This window comes from Artemia sp. Qi Xiang Cuo, chromosome 8 (assembly GCF_049724085.1).
Source record: "Artemia sp. Qi Xiang Cuo chromosome 8, ASM4972408v1, whole genome shotgun sequence".
Taxonomy (NCBI): domain Eukaryota; kingdom Metazoa; phylum Arthropoda; class Branchiopoda; order Anostraca; family Artemiidae; genus Artemia; species Artemia sp. Qi Xiang Cuo.
In genome coordinates this window covers 1,284,756-1,300,453 of record NC_142801.1, presented here as the reverse complement: position 1 = coordinate 1,300,453, position 15,698 = coordinate 1,284,756, and the positions used below count along the sequence as shown (strand labels likewise).

General features: G+C 36.4%; 1 protein-coding gene across 1 annotated transcript in view; it reads right to left on the bottom strand.

Annotated features, from left to right (window-relative positions):
* Positions 1-216: 216 nt before the first annotated feature.
* LOC148949055 (uncharacterized) overlaps positions 217-15,698 on the bottom strand; it is a 120,153-nt gene continuing 104,671 nt past the window's right edge. Inside the window, exon 6 of the mRNA XM_089092809.1 lies at positions 217-2,267. Within this exon, the coding sequence (XP_088948935.1) occupies positions 1,867-2,267 (401 nt within the window). The 3' untranslated portion in view covers positions 217-1,866. The remainder of the gene's footprint in view (positions 2,268-15,698) is intronic.

Genomic DNA, 15,698 nt, shown 5'->3' with positions numbered 1-15,698 from the left:
GAACGCACTCAAGAATTACGCTGTGTAATATCTGACAGAAACCGGTTTACCTTCCTGGATCAGTTATGATTTGCTGATTTTGAGGGAGAAAACTAAGATATATGTATATTTTTATTAAATACATAGTGTATTACGGTAATCACCTGGCAAAAAAAAAAAAAAAAAAAAAAAAAAAAAAACTGTCTTACTACTTTAGTAACTGAAATAAATGAGCACTTGAACAAGGTCTAGACCCTACACATCCATCCAGTTCCCCAGGACAAAACAGTATAACCAATCCGACAGTCCGAAAATCAAGTCCATACATAATATATAGAGGTGGTTATGGATTAGGTTAGTTATTCAATATAATACGTTCTGCGCGGCCCTGATTTCCACAGTTCTCTGTCGTAGTTTCCATAAATAGTTTCTAAAGTATTATATTATTATCATGTTTTGGCATATTTCATTAGGATTAGCCTAACTCAAGTTATTGAGTGCGTTCCGTTGAACAGACAATGACCGTTCAATGGAATCACTTGTAAAAGAAAATGTCAAATAGAAACACTCGGGTCCCAAAACGCCTAATATGTATAAGTTCTAAAATTGTAGACATAAAAAGTTGTATTTTAATTGTCGCATGTGCTGAACTACACGATTTTCAGGAAGAACAAGGTGCCGCAATCCTTTGCCCAATTTCAAGGATGATGTCATCTACTCGCATAACAAAAGAGCCAATCTTCAGAACTGGACTAGAGATTTGAAAAACTTAAAAACAATTCAAAATAAAACTAATTGTCTGCAATGACCTGACATATTTCAACTTGTCATAATATAGCAAACTGCCAGGGGATATACAAAAGAACATTTTGCGGAGCTTTTATCCAATTTTCCCTGAAAATTTTAAAATGATTTTAGAATAGTATTAAATGCAATTAAAAGTTCAAAACTTGAAGTACATATTTAAAATAAACTAATGTTTTTAAATACGTTTCCGACGCATCCTTTACTTGGAAAAAAACGGACAACATATCAATGAAGTGTGAGTAGCAAGACGCTTTGAAACGCAGGTTTACTTTTGAAAATTGGCCTTTTTTATGCAAGTTAAGATGTGTGATAAAAACGATGAAAAAAGTAAATTAAATACAAAAAACTACGATATACTTATGGTAAGTTAAGACAACCCACGCTACACTTTAATATTGTTTGACCTTGAAAAATAGTCCTGTCTTTTTTTTAGAGAGAGAAAGGGCTTAGCAGATCGTTTCATGCTCAAATTGAAGTATTTCAACATATCAAATTAAAAAAAGTCAAAAGAAGATGGGCTATTTTAATCCATAATCCAGGGAATTATAGAAAAAGTTTCAAGAGTGTAAAACGCTAATGCCTTTATTTCAAATGTTCTATCATTATAAAGGAGAAGAGAACACTATTTTCTGTCAGCATGCTGAGAGACCCACCGAGTGTCTGAACTTACCATTAATATTACTAAGAATAGAAACACTTAACGCAGGTATAAATAAAAATACGCAAATGGTAACGAGATCAAAAACACAATTAAACGCTAAAATCACAATTTGGACTAAAACGCAAATCCGACTTATTGCATCAATTTATTGTCCTCTAATCGTAGGAATTTTATGACCAATTGCCTTTTTGAAAATGAGGCTTACAACAGTCAAAATCCTTCCTGAATAACTATCACTATGGTTGATCTTGATTAAATGATATGAATATGGTTGGAGGAAGGCTTTTCTCTTAGCTTTATTTTTCTTTAATCATAATTTCTTTTTTTTCAAAAAAAGGCAGAAAATTCATTTTGGAAATTGTCTTCAGCTAGCCCCAACTCAATCACAACCTGGTGTGGAACCACGGCTGAAGCTATTCTTAAACTTTTCTCACTTCTCCACTTTCTTCACTACAATTTATCTTCAAACTAGAGTCACCTTCACTTTCATCACTAGGCTCAAGGAAACTGGGAGGTGGTTGAGGAGGACACCTCCCTCTGTACACTCGACTAGCCTCGGCATAGTGACACTCTAACTGTGGAACAAAAGAGTGGCACAAAGTCCTTGAAAAGGTATAAGGTGATTCATAAACGTTTTCATGGCGACAATTGCAGTGAATGTGTTGAATAACAGGCACTGGACTATAATGGTTGCTTTTTGGGCTGCAAATGGGTATAATTCTTCCTGGTGACTCGGAGGAGGCTAAGTGATACTGATACGGTCGTCTTGTGTGCCGTACGTTGTAAGTTGTGGGCTGGTATGGACTACCTCTTTCAGAACCTAGAAAAAAAAATGTTCAGTAACATTGAACGCACAAATTTTGCTCAAATAAAGACTAGAACCATGAAATAAATTCGTCATCGCCATATAAAAGCGTTTTCCCATAAATCAACTTGCTCAGAAACATCCAATGAACACAAAATTTATTAAACAATGCTCGCACAAGCAAAAATTAAGCACATTTTCTTTATTTGTTTACGAATTTTCCCAGAAGGTACAAAGGAAGATTTTTTTTAGCGGTGGACTGGAGGACTCAAAAAAGAAAAACGGTCATGATCATCGAAGGCTATTCTTCAGGGGAATGGGCATGGTCGTCAAGACCACATAGAACCGGAAAATCATACGAAAATGTAGAAACAATATGGAGATTAGGGATTGGGGGTACTTTCAAAGACCTCTCCCTCTTCTTATGTACTTACAAATCGAAAGAGGCTAGCTAAACTGACATAAAGAGAGCTAATGGAGAGCATAGGATCCAACGAAACTATATTATACAGATCTGAGTTGAGGATTGACCTCAACCTCGCAATGCTTGCAAACCTAGCTGAACTGGTAATTTAAAGAGGCCAGCTCAAGTTAGGCCCAGAGAAATTGTTGCAGCAATGCCAAAATATAAATGGCATCTTAGTTTATTACAGAGACGTTAGCTCGACTTCTATAGAAGCAAATTACTTAGCATGATGATACTTATAAGACTGAGAGATGCTCTAGATTAAGAGAAGAAAAGTTTTTTTTAGCAATGAGAGAGGATTTGTCAACCAGATTTTCACTCTTAGATTGATAATTGAGAAGTGTTTGAATCATCAGACCCCTTTAGGCTTCCCTTTATACCCCTTATAGATTATGAACAGGCATTTGATCCAGTTGATAGAAAAGCTTTAGTAGGCCTAGAAGTGCCGTACTTGCAAGGTATACAAGATAAGAAAAATAAACTGATAAGTGGTATGTACGGTAATAATACACTGGCGGTTAAAGAAGGAAGGGATGTTAGTAGTTAGTTTGGCATGGAATCAAGAGTTAAGAAGGATTGTGATCTATCTCCGTTTGTGTGGATTATTCTGATGGACATTAAAGGCGGAGGTCAAGGAACTAAATGGGAAGGTAACTCCTAGACTTGGATTGTACAGATAATGTGAGCGTCCTTTATAAAATAGCAAAATGAACAAACTTTGGGATGTTTGAGAGTTTAGGGCAGAGGCGTCCCGAGACTCATTTCATTGGGGGGCGATCTTCGTAAATTTTACCGAATTGATACCTGATTTATGCCGAATTTTCTGCAGAAATCAAGAATTTTGCTAAATTTCAAGCACTTTTGCAAAATTTCTGCCTAAATTTTCGCCTTCAGCGAAGGTTTTACCGAATACCAAAACCGTTGGAGGGGCATAGCGCCCCTCCCCGTCCCCCCCACCCCTCGGGTCGCCCCTGTTTTAGGGTACTGCATAGAGTGCGCACTGCATAATACACAAGGGTACTTGTGTAGAATCTGGGTACACACGGAAGGAAGACCGCATCGAAATCTAAAAGCCGCTATTGATAAACAGGTTTGTGAGATGTTGCTCACTCTGTGACAAAGATTTAAACTTTGTTTTTTTTTGTGGTTTAGTGGGACTAAAAGGTAGCTAGGTTAGGTTATGTATTTATATATGGTATGTGTTACCCCCCCCCACCCCTAATGTGCAAATATATAGCCCAAATTTGTTTCTAAACTATTACATTTTCATCCTATTTTGTTTTATTTCATTAGTATTAACGAAACATCAATTCTCGCGTGTGTACCCAGATTCTACACAAGTACCCAAATCAATTATTCTCTATCTAAAAAAATACAATAAATTTGCATATCAAAGCTTGACAGCTGTTTTAAATACATTATTTCAAGAAAACCGCTCAAAAAAGCCACTAAAAACAAAATTGACTACAAACAATTAACCCGCGGTCAGGTGTAAGCATTTGTGCACTTATCGTGTGCAAATTTTCTTCCAGGCTCCGTTTTTAAACAGCGGAGTAGCCTACACCTCACTTATGTTAATAAATTATAAGGAGGGGTCGGAATAGCTGGAAACGAGACAAATATGAAGTAGGCTATATCAAGACCCCATGAACTCGAGGGGTTACCCACTTTCAACAATCTTTTGCACCGACTGGCACACGGCAGAGGTGAGCCTCATGTGTTTTTTTTTTTTTTTTTTTTTTTTTTTTTTTTTTTTTTTTGACGAGAGATTGATCTTTGACTTTTAGTTTTTTTTTCTAGATTTATTTAGTTTAATTTATGAACTTTGATTGTAGTAGCCGTCCTTCTTCAGAGCTATGTTTCTTCTTGGACGGCTACTTGTTAATTCTTTAGGTGGTGTATGATTTAAAAAATATAGTTCACTTCAACACAAAAATTCAATTGTCATAAAAGAATCAAAGAACAGAAATATCTTGAATTCAATTCTGCAAAACTTATATGTTACTGTTCTCACGGTAGTTAAAGTCTTCAATTCAAAGTGGTACTATACTCAGTCATAGAGAAAGATAAATAACCATATCCTGTACGTGATTTACATTTTCAACCATGCAAAATTTGAATATAACCTCTTACTGCTGACGATGCAAAATTTATTGCGCTAATGTTTCATTGCCTTCTTTGCTTCGGCTTTTACTTTGCATAGTTCGGACGCCCACCTTAAAAACAGAAAGTCAAAACTTGATTTATTCTATTTCCAAGAAGAACTTTAAATAATGCAAAAAAATACTGCATTTCAAAAGAAATTAGTTCCTTCTCTAAGAGATTCCCTAGGAGAAGCCCCTTCTATATATATTATGGAGCAAAAATGAACTTGTCTCATGTTTCCGCATCATTTGTTTCGTCACACGGGTCATACTCGAAATCCTATCTATGCACACTTGCGCTATGCCTCCTCTTGCCACCCGGGGTACGATTCATATAGTGTACACAATTAAAAAAAATAACAAACCCTCAAAACATGCTCAAAGCGAGGGGTGTCTACTTTTAGAAATCCCGTACGCCAGGTGATGCGGGCCAAACAAGGCGGAAATAGTGCCAAGTATGGCGGAGCTACACAGCGCATGTGGCATTCTGAGATACTTACCAGGTGGTAAAAAGGTGGCGCCCCTCGGCTCAAAGCCCTCTGCATCATCATACACTTTGTTTAACTATTTGATTTAAAAAAGTAGCTTCGTTAACTCGTTTTTATCCCCTTTTTGCTGTCGCTCTGTTTTCACATCTTAAATTACCACCAAGAAGAATATTCAGCACCGAAACTTTTCTACCTTTCACAGAAGCCCTTATTTCTAAATGAATGAATTCCCAGTTCTAGAAATCTAGATATGAGGAAAATTGTAGCTTTTTATAAATAAATGTGTCAATAAAAAAGGTTCATTTGTCAAGACATTCACCAAGACGGCGATTATCTCATTGGTAAAGGGCCAACAGCTGTATAATGGGTGAATAGGAAAAAACTTATGGTATGTATATATCTACAAACCCCGTGGTTAACTGATTATTATAACATATTTCAAAGGTAAAGCCCCAATAACAAGTTAGTCATTATGACCTATACATGGCCAAAGGTTGCACCTTTATGATATATACAGCCTGAACAGACCTTTACTAAGGCGATTCAGAACTAACCTTTCTCACCGAAGTTAAGACCAAATACCAATAACGACACTATCTGGACCCAAGATGCGTAATTCAGGGCATTTGAATGGCGCTGAACCAAAATGAATGGCGTTTAACATTAAAAATCAAGAAGGAAAACAAAAGACTGATTAAGCATACTTCCCCGTTTCGCTAACTAATACTGAAAAAATGTTTACTCAAAAAGTTACTTTGAGTAAATGTTTTCCTTAAGGCCTCATGACTCACAGGACACTTGAATCATTTATGTAGGAAAGATAATTGAATTAATTTATCTTTATCCCCTTTTCTTAACATTTTCTTTGTCGCTCGATTTTTACACCTTTAATTCACTTCAAGAAGTATATCCAGGCAAGACACTTTTCTAACTTTCAAAAAAGCTCTTAACATTTCTATTTCTAAATTAATGACTTCCTCCATCTGGAAATCAAGATCTGAAGAAAAATTGTATATTTTTGAAAATAATTATGTTAATAAAGAGGTTCATTCGTCAACATCATTTTGTTGAACTGGGGGGGCTATTAGCCCATTGGTGTAGTGCAAGCGGTTGATTAATGTCTGAATAAAAAAAAAAATCTCACGTCAGACCTTTACAAACGCCATTCTCAACCTAATCCAGGTCAAAAGATTTTATGACCTAATACTGATAAGAGGTTAAGGTCAAACCCTAATTCGTGGCATTTGAATGGCGTTGACAAAAAAAAATGGTGTTTAACACTACAAAAAAAAAGAAAAAAAGACTGATCAAGCAAGATTATCATTTTTCTAAGAATTGCTCTTTCAGTTCTTTTCAACATTACGAGCTTAACTCAAATTTCTCGTTTTCCATTTTCAAAACACGCTAAGGATATCAGCGAACGAAGTTTATTTCAACAGAGCAAAAACGCAATTTTGATAAATACTATTTGCAACGATTACTTCAAATGCTTGGAGGTTTCGCAGGTTACAAATTGAAGAACGTCTTATGCTATTACATTTGAAATGAAAAGCTAGTTGTCATGAAAACGCTAAAGACACCGTGCAGCAAAATATTACTTTCAAGCACTAAGGGGGAATGGGGTCTTCCGACTTTCAGCATCTTTGCAGCAAAAAATAAGCTTTTCTGTGGAAAAGAAGAGTAGGGCAACCTCTTATATTATTTGTCAGCTGGTATTTATCTAAAACTATAATTATTTAATACCAACAAGTCACACTTTGCACCTATATTATAAGCCAGGGTTAGTCAGGAATTGCAGTACTGCCCTTAAAGAGATGCTATCCACTTTCAAAAATCATTTACATCATTCGGTGTGCACCAAGCACCACAAAAGTGTGCCACACGTGGTGCAAACAGGCACAGAAGCACGAAATTATACCATCTGTGGTATATTAGGTGGAACTCCACGATGTACACCATATGCTGGAGAATGAGTAGCCCCTTGGTGATAAATTATTCTATTTTAAAAACACACAAATAAAAGTCAATCTTGATATTTCCCACAAGACAAAACTTTTTGTGGTTTAAGGGACACACTGTCATTTTTATGAAGTTAGCTTCTCTACTACTTCCATTACTTCGCCCAATTCTACTTGATCCAAAAGATAGGAAAATAGATTTATAGACCATTGTTTGCTAATTTAAAAACAACAATCTGATCTGCTGGTAAGATTCTTGATAAGGGTAATAAAATACTTTGTGGGATCTAAATGATAGCTGATTTTTTACCAACTGCCCAAACACAATAAATTGGCTTAAATTTTTTGCAATCAACAACACAAGATAGCAATTAAAAGTTAAAACTGCTGGAAATTGGACACTTGTTGAAATGCTTTTTAAGTATTTAATTGCCTTTGAACCTGACTCTAGTGGATAATTAAGCAAGCTAATTCCAGAGGCTTAATATGGTAAAAACTTGCTGCCTCTTGGTATGATGTTAGCAAAGAGAAACTTGCAGATATTCTACTTGCAAAAAAATTCCGTGAAAGTGCTTTAGAGGTCTTTTCTAACTGAAATATTTCCACAGCAATCGTTCTGTATATATTATGGTGGTTTATGCCTGTTTATGTCTGTTGGTGCGCTAATCACATAAGGGTAAGCTATCATTCACGTTCACGCTTGCACTACTATCGATAAAGGGATGCACCTATTTCTATATCAAACTTATTTTTGTCTATTTTACTATTACATTTATATCTTAGTTGTCAAATTTTCACAATTAGATTTTAATATTCGACAAGTTTTCTAAATAGATTTTTAAAACGGAGGCGTTTACGATTGACTTCGAAAATAATAGTTTAGTTTCGTTGTATCTAAAACAAGCCTTAGTTTACTCATCCATTTTACTGGCTTAATATTTTTAACACAACATCCAATCAGATTTTCGAAAAAGACGGAGAGTAGTATAAGCCATAATAAATACAGACGGAACAGTCTGCATTCATTATGTCTTATACACCTACGGAGATATTATGTATCTCCATAAAATACATTTATGAACCACCTAGATTTGTTAATCAGCATTACTTGGACCTAAAGCGCTAGTCAACCCAGTTTTTAAAAGGCAGGATACTTTTCTCTCAAGAGCTAAGGAAAACTGTGGTTGTCTTAAAAGAAACACAATAAAAATCAAACCAAAGCACAATTTTTAACGCAGAAGCTCAGCAAAATAATGTCTCTCTTTCTCTTTGACGTCAGAACATAAGCTACTAAATGTTCATTTTTTTTTCTTGTTTTATCATATGCTCTATTATACTTTTGTATTTGGGGCACGATTGACTATTCTTTTCTTCTTTTTGCTAGAGCACCAGCCTGGAACTGAACCAATACATGAAACTGAACCTCTGGGGTATTCCTGCAAAACCCCCAGTCGAAACATCTCAATGCGGTATGTTAATCAGCAGTCTTCAATTCTAAGGAAATTCCCAACATGGTGCCTCGTAGCCTCGCAGTTAAGGAACCTCGCAAGTACTGATTTTTTTTTTTTTTTTTTTTTTTTTTTTTTTTAGCAAACCTACATATTAGAATTAAAAAGAAAGAAAGTGACTGTGAGGCTCTGGTTTATGCTGAGGTTTGGGAAAATTGAGAGCCTTAACTATAGAAGTTAGTACAATAGACGGTCATGAGAGAGCGGATTCTTCTGCAATTAAGTTGAAACGTTTTTATACGGTTGGGCCTTTAAAGCTAATAATTGAATAGTGTCTTTTAGGAAACTTTGATAAAAACAACAACAAAGAAACAAGAAGCATAACAGTGGGTAATATTTGGCTAAGGTTTTATACTGTCAGATCTCTTGGGGGACTGATAGACAAGTTAAGACAAAACCAGCAATAAAATACCAAAAAAAGAAATGGTCAGTTCGAAAAATTATTCAATATCGTTCTGCGGGTTTTCATTGATGAATTACAGGTTGGTTGATTGCATGAAGACACCCGAACGTGTAGTGTGAGCATACTAAGCAGGCACGTACGCAGTAATGCGTTTCGGGGGGGGGGGGGTCCAAATCTTTCAAACCCTTTATTCCGTGAGCAAAATCAGAAAATTATGGGAAAATAAAAACAATCGTGAGATTTCGGGGGGGGGGGGGTTGGGGCTTTGCCCCCCTGCGTACGTCCCTGATACTAAGTATATTTTATTTTTGAAATATTTAAAAATATAGAAAAAAAAGTTTAGTTATTTCAAAAATATGTTCCAGCAAATATTTTAATTATGTCCAAGTGACTCTTTAGAAGGTCTTTGCTCACTACTCGATGGATTTAAACTGAAACCTAAATTGAATTCCTTTTTTTTTTCAATTCAGCAGAAAAGTTTCCATAGAAGACTGCATGCCAAAAAGAAGCATTAATGTAGTTGCGCAAGGTCAGTTCTCCAAGTCACAGCAGAAAAACTCGGTTAATCAGAAACAAAAATTGTAAAATCAATACCCTTAATACCGTACCTACAAACATGGCATATAGGGAATTATTCTGTGAGATCTTACGAGGACCACTCCCTTCTCTTGCAACCCAAAAAATATCTTAGAAATATTGATAAACTTCCCTTAAAGCATACTTATTAAAAACATCAGATCCACCAAACATTAAATTATCTAAAGCAGTGATGGTTCTCAAGCTTATTTAGAAACTGTACCCCTTTTTACCCCCAAAACATTTAAGGTACCCCTTCTCAGTTACCGGTAATAAGTAAACCATAGCTAAAGTAGGCTATAAATATAATTGCCAGTCCTAGAGTTAAAGGGTTGTTTTATTTATTTGTCGGCCGATCGCGTATCCCCTAAAAAAGTTGCATACCCTCGAGGGGTACGCGTACCACAGTTTGATAATCACTGATCTAAAGCTTCCCAGTCTATTGGACTACTTCCCTTGTCCTTGGCAGGGGACCTTTGATTCTGTCAAATAAATATTGTCTAGTTTCCTACTAAATACTTTCTTCTGTCATCCAGACAAAAACTATTAGCTAGTGGTTTTCCCAAAAATTATGTTTCTGTCGTCCCAACAAAAGCTGTTAACTAACGTTGGTAGAGAATGTCTCTATCGGTTATTGAAACATCAGTTTCTTTCCAACAAACCGATTTATTGCAAGAGGAAATTGTTGGAGAATTTCAAGCGCAATATTTAAAAAGTAGATAACACAACAAAGTATGATTACTAGTTTATGCTTAGCTTAGAACATAGTTCGAGAGTCTATCACTGCTAATATCTCTAACACTTAGTATATTCATATTACATATTTCTTTTCTGCCTTAAAGTCCTTGCCCCCCAAAAAATTCCTGGAATTTTCAAGCCGAATTGTAAAAGATTAACGTCGCTTCTTGACTGCTAAGGTCCTTGTGTCGGCCCTACAGTGTTTTGCTACAGGCAGGTTTGATCTCTGGGTCCGGTAATACCAAGCTGAGGTCAAACCAGATGCGCCACCACAGGATGAATTTTCAAGTATATTTCCAAGCCTATGGTTTTTAAATTTCCCGCCCAATTATAACGTTTCGGCAAATTGATAGCAAGCAATTTTTGATAATTAACAATTCTGTTCCTGCCTTCTAAACAGAAACTTCAAGGTAATATAGTTAGCTATCACTTTGACGACGGCAAAAACCCTAATATGCCAAACACATTTCTACCGGGGCATGGGGAATTTATTTGTCTTAAGAACAATAATGGAAACGTGAAAATGTAATAAAATGAAGAAAAACGAGGTGATCACAGCCCCTGAAAAAGAGAGAAAAGGGCAAATATTTCGGCCGAGATCTCCACTCAACCATACCCAGTGCAGAAATTAGAAAAAGTATAAATGAAAGTCCACCAAAAAGAAAAACCTTAAAAATGAAATAGAAGATGTCTTTCTTTAATAACGGTGAAAAGGTATAAGTACTTATCTGCGACAGCAATGATCCAAGCTATCAATCAACAGGCGCGCACGGAGAAGGAGGGGGCTTTGGTGCCTAGCCCACACACCAAAATATCGTGACTTTTGTTACCCCCCCCCCCCCCATATTCAAAATGATTCAACAATATTTTTGTTGATGTTAATTTTGACCTATAACCTCAAAACAAATTCTTAGGTACATACGTGTCTGGGTTCTTGTTAATTAAACGAAACACGCTCAAGAAATACGCTTAGGATAGATCTAAAGAAACCGGTTTCACAGTCACTAAGACGAATGACGGGTGACAGAATGTATTGGACTTGTATTAATTTGGGCTATATATTTGCACATTAGGGGGTGGGGGTTAGGTTAGAATAGGGGCACTGTCCAAATACTTTACTCCATCCCCCTAATGCGCAAATATACAGCCCAAACTATATTATAACATAAACTAAAGATTATATTTCATTAAGATTAACCTAACTTCACTTAGGTGTGTTTCGTTTAATTAACAAGTACCTATGTCTGATATATATGTATCTAGGCAGCATATACTGTAATTTATAAAATGACGCACAAAATAAACAGATTCAATAACATTTTGTTTATCCAATTCAGCAAGAATGCAGCCAAAGAATGATATAGAGATATTAAAGCGATATCAGATCATGGCGAAGCATGACCACATACCGTTCTAGGCTTCTAGCTACAATGAGGCATTTCGAATTCAACCGACAGTTGGAAAGAGGTCACGCGAAGATCTTACACTTTAACAATAGACAGACGGACAACCAATTTAAAACATCTTTCAACTTGACATGTGTAATCGGGCATTTAAGCGGGTATAAGAGTCGACTATGGGGTATACTTAAACTTATTCAACAGAGCAGATGTGACGAAAAATCTGTCATTGGGTTAGCAAGTCTACTGTCAAGTGTTTGTTGATATTCCAAGCAGATGGTAGTTATAGTGAACTGAGTTGACATTTTGACCAGAGTATATTATTTTCAAACGTTGTCATATCAAGTCGAAGCTTAGCCAAAGTTTGTTTTTAAACATTAAATTGTTTGGCAGAGATCTTGAATAACAATGTTTATCTTTAGTGAGAGTGATGACGAATCTTAATCTGGGACAGGTAAATAGTTTCAGATTAGCACTAGTACTTATGTCCGGAGTAAGTTGAATATACAGATATAGGGGGGAGGGATTTACTTAAATTGCTGTAGAAAGTCAGGTTAGGTTATGGAAATATGAGGCTCCTGTTCCTCCACACCCCCAGGAGACAGGGGAAAGCCAAAGTACGCCCCCGATCAAAAGACCAATACAAAACTCTGTTCACACCAATCTAAAGGCCAACACAAAACAACTCATACCAAACCCAACCTGGAAGACTCGTCCCAAGCGAAATTGCACCCACCGAAACTCAACTCGTGGAAATTCACTCCACACAAAAATTTCACCAGTAAAAACCTAACCTGGTAAGATTCAAACAGCATAGAATAATTCAAAACAACTGACAAAACTCAATCGCCAATAAGTTTGCCAATGTAAAACCAGTCTATTCAACACACGACTTCTTGTAGAATCAACGGTTCTAGGCGTTTACACCTCCCCCCTCCGGTAAAATACCCTCCGGTAAATACCTCCCACCCCCTGTTGAAAATAAGGCTTACCAAATTTGAGGATTTTATTGGAGTTTTATTTTTTTTATTTCCGTAGGGGGAAGGAATTTTGGTACTTGTGTATTATGCGTCACTCACTCAAGTTTAAGCTGTGTAAAATTCGGGAACAAACCAAGTTTTTCGTTAGTTCTTCGTTACTTTAGAAATAAATTTGGGCTATAGATTTGCAGATTAGGGGGGGGGGGATAAAGTATAACGGGTCTGCATGAAAAATGTGTTTGATACAATTATTCTGCATATTAGATAGATAGATACATAAGTGTATTTTAAAGCCAAATATACGGCCATGATCACAGTAAAATAACATAAATGAAAGGCACAAGTAACATAAATTTTGATGAGCGATCATCATAAAACCCTTAAATGAAACACTACATTAACCTAATAATAGTAGCCTACTTAATACTTGGAAACACGGTTATTTTATTACGGTTACTTGGTTACTTTACTACTTTTTTTTTTAGTTAAGAAAATTTCCAAATGCCTTGCTATTCTTCTGTAATTTTGTAGTGGCCATATACCTTGAAAGAATTGTTTTTTGACTTCAAACTGTCAAAATACTTTCCCTTATGTGCAAAGATATAACCCAAATTACATATTTCCCATGTATTCTGTCACTTGTCTTTGTCCTGTCTCGCGCTAAGCTGAAAAAAAACTAACGAAGAAACCGGTTTGTTCTCGAGTTTTACATAGTGTAAACCTGAGTGAGAGGCCCATAATACACAAGCACCAAAATTCCTTGCCCCTACGGAAATTAATAAAAATAAAACTCAAATAAAATTCTCAAATTTGGAAAGCCTTATTTTCCACGGCGGGGGGGGGGGTATTTTCCAGGGGTATTTTCAGCGAGGGAGTATTTTCCGTGAGGTAATCGCCGGGAGGGAGGGGGGTAAACGCCGGCCACCAACCTCAACACTCATGAAGAACCTAAAAACATTCGACCTTGATTGTGTATTTTGTGCTTGCGTTGAACATTCGTTGAACTATTAGCTTGGGCCTGTGCGTTTCCAAGAATTTGAAAACTTGACGATAGAAAAAATGAATTATTAAACCATATTTTAAATTATTAGAGGGGTAATGAGGTCAATCTTAGCGAGGGCGTTCTTCCACCCCTCCCTGCACAAAAGCCAATTCCAAGTCGTGCAGTTTAATTATTCCGCAAGGAAGGTACTGATGGGACATTCAACCGCATGACCTCCAGTTCTATCAAGAACCACCTTCTTTTTGCCGTCAATATCAGCATCATAATTTTCACTACAATGAGTGCTATCTGCGCTTTCAGAAGGTATTGTCATCGCCGTTCTTGCCATGTGACATTATCATCACCATTATCATCATCAACGATATTGTCATCATTGACGTAGTCTTTTTCCTGTTGTTGACATCAACAATTATCATACTCAGTCAAGGCCGTATTCAGGGGCTTAAGGGTTTTGACCCCCCCCCCATTTTTTCCAACTGGTAAAAACGTAACAAAAATGCATTTAAACAAATTTTGATGCGTTTTAAAGTTTTTTTTGCTCCCCCCCCCCACCAACACCAGACTTTTATGCGCAATGTTTTATAGGCGAGGGTATATTTAAAAAAAAAAAAAAAAATGGTGAAATCACAAGTCTTATGACTTTGAGGACTAGTCAGGCCTAAAGGTGCCTTTCCCTGCGTGCAATACAAGGATCGAACTGCGTGTGACTCGAATTCTTGCTGGATGAAATCTATTGGTTTGAATTAACCGTGCACTGAGTTTTGCGTCGGTTAGGTGTTACGCTAGTTTTACTTTCCGTAGGTTGATTTCAGTGTGCACAGGAAAGAATAAGACAGTTTTCTGTCCAACTACCATTATCCGAAACTGAAAAGATTTCTTACAAACTTGCCCCTGCAACCAAAAAATTTCTGTCGGTCTTTTCACCCCCTCCCTGTGTACACGTCTCTCTTTGGGTCTCTTTTTGTGTGATCAATCCATATTCCTTTACTCGAACAAAAACATATTTATTGATCGAAATTTACTGTAAGAAATTTTGGTACTTGTGCATTATATTTTACACAGCGCTATAGACTGTACAAGGAAATACTACAGGAAACCAGTCAAACAGGTATTTGCAATGGATAAAGCGATTGCAAAGCGTGATTTCTTATTGCGTTTATAATATTTAAACTATTTTTGGTGGATTTAGGGGGAAAAGATACCTAGGTTAGGTTACGTATTTAATATATGCTATGCTTTACCCCCTCCCCCTAATGTTTAAATGTATAGCCCAAATTTGTTTCTAAACTATTGCATTTTCATCCTATTCTATTTCATTACTTTAGCATTAACCAAACTTGACACAAGTACCGAAATTTTTTAGCCAGGTCAAAGAACCCCAACACTTTTTTAAACAGAATCAAAGGGGCGGAACACACTTTGGGAACTCCCTGTTTAGCTACTTCAAAGGAACCCTTTAAACTATATTAATCACGTCCATGCATAACTTCCTGGGTGACCTGACATTTTGATAACCAAGGGCTGACAAATCAGTAAGGATGCAGTATTCTCTCATTTTGGTAGAAATAAGGGTACTTTTCAAGATACCAGTAGTCACGCGAGATGTGAAGTTTCGTCAATGCTTAATGAAATAAAACGAAATAGGATGAAAATACAATAGTTCAGAAACAAGTTTGGGCTATATATTTGTACATTAGTGGGGAGGGGGTAAAGCATAGCATATATTAAATACATAAGCTAACCTAATCAACCCAACTTAGGTACCTTTTAGTCCCTCTAAAC